General features: G+C 37.4%; 1 protein-coding gene across 1 annotated transcript in view; it reads right to left on the bottom strand.

The window, feature by feature from the left end:
- Positions 1-367: 367 nt before the first annotated feature.
- Positions 368-6,099, bottom strand: part of LOC109540751 (acetylcholine receptor subunit beta-like 2) — a 35,031-nt gene continuing 29,299 nt past the window's right edge. The window contains exons 9-11 of the mRNA XM_019909202.2: positions 3,821-3,936; positions 3,649-3,764; positions 368-3,308 (exon numbers count right to left, since the gene is read on the bottom strand). Of these exons, the coding sequence (XP_019764761.2) occupies positions 3,090-3,308; positions 3,649-3,764; positions 3,821-3,936 (451 nt within the window). The 3' untranslated portion in view covers positions 368-3,089. The remainder of the gene's footprint in view (positions 3,309-3,648; positions 3,765-3,820; positions 3,937-6,099) is intronic.

Genomic DNA, 6,099 nt, shown 5'->3' with positions numbered 1-6,099 from the left:
TTACAATATTTTTTCACGGTTTAGAATATTGGTTTTTTTCTTTCTCTTTCTCATTTCAAAAATGAGTTCAAATCTGTTGGTGAGAGTAATCAAGTGTCACGGACTGTACATATAACGGGTGTCCCGAATATAGGTGGCCAAACTGAAATAGTGAAATCTGCTCTCAAAAATAATATAAATTTTTCAAATGAACGTGTATCGAAAAATGCTTCTTAACGGAGCCACGCCTTCTTGAAGAGGGGCCCAGTAGTAGGGTTTTTTGCAAATTATTTCTAAACGGTTGAACTTGAAAACGGAAAATTTAGGACCTTTAATAATTTCGATATGCTGAATCCAGATCTGAAATTAAAACTCTCATAATTTCATCATAGACGTATCATTTGGGGGGGTAGAAGTACAAAAAAGATCTAACATGACACCCTGTATATTCCTGAATTAACCAACAACTTTTCATGTAAAAAATCTTTAAATTCGAAATCAGCTAGAATGTCGAAAATAGAACGCACATATACAGGACAGATTTTCTCGTTTAGGTCAATCTAATTCAGTTCGTAACTTAGTTATGTCCAATAATTGTGTCAATTGGACGATTTTAAAGAATGTGGCTATTTTGAATTACGTTTGTTTAAAATAGTTTCAATATACATTGCACTCGAAATCGAATATATTTAGTTAACAGTTTGCAATAAGTAGGAAACAGTGGACAACCTGTATTACAATAATTCACTTTTACTGTTTTAAATGCTAAATAAATTGGAACATATTTTGTTACTTTACTTATAACTGACAAAGAGTTGAAATGTAGTGTTTCGCTATGGTTAACCCTCTAAGCTCAAACTCAATTTATAATGTGCTTATGAAATGCAACAGCTGGAGAATTAATCACTATTAGTAGTTGTTCTGATTGTGAAAGCTCTAACTTTTTTCTGAGACTATAAATCAATCTTTTTTCTACAAGTTGTGGAAACCTGAAATATTTTACGAAGAAAAAGCTTAATGTACGTCGCTCAGACGCACCATTTTCCATCTAAATGACTTTAAAATATCACTGCTATCCATAAACATTTGATATTTTAAGTTAATATTATTAGCGATACTAATTTACTGGAGTAAATAGTCAAAAACATTTCCATTTTCTTGAATGCACACTCTGGACCTTTTCCTAATATGTTGGGTGGCAAATCCACCTTAGAAACTCTTCTATGGCATAAATAATATTAGACATATTACCCCACAGATGATGTCCAAAGGATTTAGATCAGGCGATCGAGCTGGCCAGTTTACTGGGCCACCTCGACCTATCCACCCGCTTAGAAAATGTTGGTTTAACCAATTTCTCACAGGCTGACCGAAGTGGGCTGGCGTCCCATCATGCTGGAAGAACATTTCTGACCGAGTGCTTATAGGAATGTCCTTTAGCAATTCTAGCAGAGAGCTAGAGTAAAATAATCGGTCCTAACAAGATATCCCCTATGACACCTGCCCATACATTGAAAGGGAACCTGTTGGAAGTTCGCTCTTGCTGAATTGAAATTGAATGCTTTGGCTCTTGAAAAGGTTGCCTTATTCGACCGTAAAATGTTTTTTAAATCATGTTGGTGGCTTAGAATCCAACGGAAAAATTCTGTACGTGTTTGAAAATCTGTTGGCCCTTAAATCATGTACCCTTTTATAATAAAAAAGGTGCAATCCTTGCTTCTGCATGTCTTCGTGCAATCTTTACCCTTTTTTTTAATAATCAAAAAAATTGCAGGAAGACATTTACTAGTTTTTTCATGCTCGGCAAAACTAAAAGTGCTTACAATAAATTTATGGATATTGGTAATATTTTTATAAAACAGTAATATTTTTAAAGTCATTTAGTTGGCAAACGGTGCGTCTGAGTGAAGTAAATTAAGAGTAACTTTTCGCCTTAGAATACTTCAGATTTCCTCAATTTGTAGAAAAAATATTGATTTATTAGAGAAAAGTTATACCTTTTTTTGGTACTTGTAGCCCCCCAAATTATACGCCTATGATGAAATTCTGACAGTTTTAATTGCAGATCTAGTGTCAGCATATCAAAATTACTACAGTTCCTAAAACTTACGTTTTGAAGTTCAACTGTTTATTGAAGTTATACCGAAATAATTTGCAAAAGACCCTACTACTGGGCCCGTCTTCAAGAAGGCGTAGATCCGCTAAGAAGCATTTTTCGATACATGTTTATTTAAAAAATTTATATTATTTTTGAGAGCAGATTTCACCGTTTCAGTTTGGCCGCCTAATTTCGGAATTCCCTGTATATTATAACGAACAAGGAAAAAATCAGAAATATTTTATTGTTTGGAAAGTTATTGATACTGTTGTTTGTAAATTGCGTCTTGACATAATGAGCGTGTTTCATGAAAAACCATATCGCTAGCACTAAAACTAATTTAACGAAGAAATGAACATTACTGAAAATGATAAATATATGTTAAATATCTACTAGTTTTTAACAATGGCTAAAACGTAGGTATATTTATTCGCATAGAGACGTTGATAAAGACTGAGTTAAAAATTGTGTAAAAAATTTTTTAGGTCGGTCAAAATTCAAGTTTCGAAGTTATTAAATTAATACTTAAATTGGGGTCATTTAGAAATTGCATTTGTTTGGCAGGAGGTCCTTAAATCTGAACAGTTTTCGGATCGTTTACCTTAACATTTCCTTACAAAATGCTTGTTTATTATTGTGAATCACCCTATATATTCCCTAATCGGTTTATTATTCTAACATTATTGCACCACCATCAAGTATCCTTGAATTTATGGCGCGAGTTGATGCACCATGCGTTTCGTCCCAGGCCTACCTGTGGCGGATACAGTTCGCCACAAATCGCTTATACGCCATTGATATTGGCCAAACATTAAATAAGTGGATGCCTTCGTCTTTTATACAGTTACAAATTGAGAACTCGCTTGGAGTGCTGTCGATTGACGCTGTATTGATACATTGGCGACATAATTATTTTAAGTGTCTTGCGAAAAGCTCAGTTGAGACAAATTTCTAGAACAAATTTGGATTACCTGCCGTATCAAGCAAATTACAGTACCAAGCTAAAATAAATTTAAATTGGTGGTATTCCTCCTGGCAAGGGAGGCAATTGGTCATAGAGAACCCTGCTGAAATTCATTCCTGTCAATATCCGATCAATTGGAGTCCTGGTATCGTATAATGAAGGGGCTTGGCAAATTATACCTGCTGTTCCTCCAATGCAGGCAATCGTAAAAACCCATAAAAAAAATCGATCCAAAACCATAGACACAAATTTCCAGTCTTCTATAACCTGACGAAATAAATAAATTAAAAATGGCTGACCCCTTATACGATTTTCAGTAATGAGAAACTTTGTCCAGGTCGGTTTGCAAATTATTTTTAGAGTTAAAACCACCATTAATTAAATTGTACTGAAGCATTCAAAATAGTTATGATCCAAAATTTGTCAATCGATTTCCAATTACATATACTGTTTGCACATATTAGAACGTTTTGTGAAATATGATCTGCTTTCAGTTATAATCGGAACTAATATGTCCTTAAGCCCTTATTATTTTGTATAACTTGGAAGCAATCCAGCATTTCTGGTCTACTAATGTTCTCCTAATGGTTTGAAATCTATATCTCACCTCATTATTCTTATCAGCATCACGAATATGTTGAGCAATAAATCGGACTCCTTCTAAGGCAGCTAGAACGTTTGCGGACAAACTTTTTTGAGTTACGTTCGTAGAGGAATCTCCCACTAAAAATAGGTAAAGCTCCTATACATTGTTTGGATCGTTCCAAATTTGTACCCACTTGAGGAATGAGCTTTCATTTTATTTGAATCGTCTGGATCAGCGTTTTGCAAAACACAACTGGGATCTTCAGTGGTAATCTTGAAATCTGAAGTAAACGGTTCTCCCATGTTGAGTCTGAAAATTGGAAAATGTAGCAAGGATCTCAGGCAATTGGTTGGCAAGGGCATGATGGCTTTAAAACTATTTATTAAATTTGAAAAATTATAGTAATCTGCCATTCCAAAAGCTACCAAAAGAAAATTAGTTAGTTTTGGATAAAGTAAAAGACCTGTTTAATCTTTGCCTATACGACAGCGCTAAACCAGATGACCAAACCAGAAACACGGCCACTATGATATTATTTCACAAAACAGGTGACATAGCAGAGCTGGAAAATAACAGACCCATAAGCTTTCCTACTAACTAAATATATTTACAAACTGCGCACAAGGATTCTAACATCCAGACTAGAAAACAAATTATATTTCTTTCAATCACAAGAACCGACTGGAATTAGCTTTCGTTGCGGAACCCGCGACCATCTATAAAGCATTAAAACAATCCTTGCGAAAAGTATTGAGTATAATGTAAATAAGATGGTGCAAATTTAGTTTAACCAAACCAAACTAACCCAAACTAACTCGAGGTTCACTAACTTCAGGCAACCCCCAGGACGGGTTTCGAGCCTATTAGGAGGATACTTTCTTTTTTTTTTCTTAGAGTTAGTTGTTCTGAAGGCAAATTGTTCGTGAGGGATTCCGTGGTTATGAGATATTTTGTCCAAGAGTCTCTCTTTGACGAAATTATTTGTRAGTTTAGACAAGGTTGGCAGAAGGCTAATTGGGCGCCAGTTTTGGGGGAAGGTTTTGATCTGATTCGGTTTTGGAATGAGAACTACCGCCGCTGTTAACCAGCTGTAACGAAGGTTAACTTTACTATTAGCCAAATAATACGCAGTAGMGAAAGACGAGAAAAGGTAGTTAAAAAAGAAGTAGACACACAGTCCAATTTCGGGCACTTTTCCTGTCCTACCAACCGACCGAACAGACCAGACTTCTCTGTCCTACCGGCCCCACCAGTTCTATGGCCGCCTATATTCATCCGCACGATAACGATCAAGAAGCAATCCCAGAAATTCCAGTCCATATCAACAACACGAGTTGTCCGACTGGCAGTAAAGATGGTACAGTGCCCATATTCGTAAACCATTCCCGATATTTTTTTCGGTTTCCCGTGTAACAAGCCATAGGGCGGTTTGTTGTGTCTTGAGGCCATCCGATTATTACGAAACCCGTGCAAGTTACAAGTTCTGGTTCATCTTCAATCTGTCATGCTTCCTCATCATTTCAACCCCATTCAGCGATGTTGCGCACTGCCTGCAGTAATATAAGACACATTGTGTGTTTGTGACTAATGATGGTTATTCTGACCTCGCGCTTCCGTCCATTTCGCTCGGCATGAGCTCAGAATAGGTGCGGGTTTGCAGGATCTCGATTGTCTCTGAACTTCAACATTTTTTCGCCGTGTTTTGTGACCGATGTTTGTTATTCTGGCCCCGTGCTGCCCGCCATTTCTCCCGGCATAAGCTCAAAATTTCCACAGGGTTCTCAAGTCCCCGCTGTCGATGGTAGGCTTTTATTCGGGCTTCGCACTTCCGGCCCTTACATCAGGAATGAGCTCAGAATGGGTGCCGGTTTGCAACATATGGTTTGTCTCTAAACGTGAACACTTTTTCGCGTTGTTTTGTGACCGATGGTTGTTATTCTGGCCTCGCGTTTTCGGCCATATCCTCCTGGCCCTCAAATCCCCGCTGCCTGCCTTCATGCTAGCCTCCCGCTTCTGGCATTTCGCCAGGCATGAGCTCAGAATGGCTGGAGGTTTACAGAACTCAGTTGTTTCCGAATTTAAGCACCTTTTTCGACGTTCGACGTGTTTTCCTGCTGATATAAAGATCTTAATGTAGCAGTAATGTAAGCGAATTAATGATATGTTTCCTGCCCGATCGACGTTCCCATTCGGATAGAACGCAAAATAGACCAACCACCATAAAGAATCAATTTTTGCTGAAATTAACCGCCAGTAACTGTATTTCACTGTCCAACTACTCCAGTTGTCCTATGGCATTCATTGCTCAATCACTCATCATAAACAATCAGTCGACGCCATCACCTAGACCCAGATTAAATAATCGAAGGCAGATAAAATGTGGGAAACGAACACGAAAGCTCTCTGAGGTTTTGCTGGTGTCAAATTAACTCCGAGTATAAATTCCCCAGGCACGTCAGTTTATGATCCCTG

Source organism: Dendroctonus ponderosae, unplaced genomic scaffold, assembly GCF_020466585.1.
Source record: "Dendroctonus ponderosae isolate FM_Combo_2020 unplaced genomic scaffold, Dpon_F_20191213v2 Dpon_F_20191213_1, whole genome shotgun sequence".
NCBI lineage: Eukaryota > Metazoa > Arthropoda > Insecta > Coleoptera > Curculionidae > Dendroctonus > Dendroctonus ponderosae.
The sequence above is the reverse complement of the archived record's forward strand: the minus strand, read 5'-3'. Positions and strand labels throughout refer to the sequence as shown.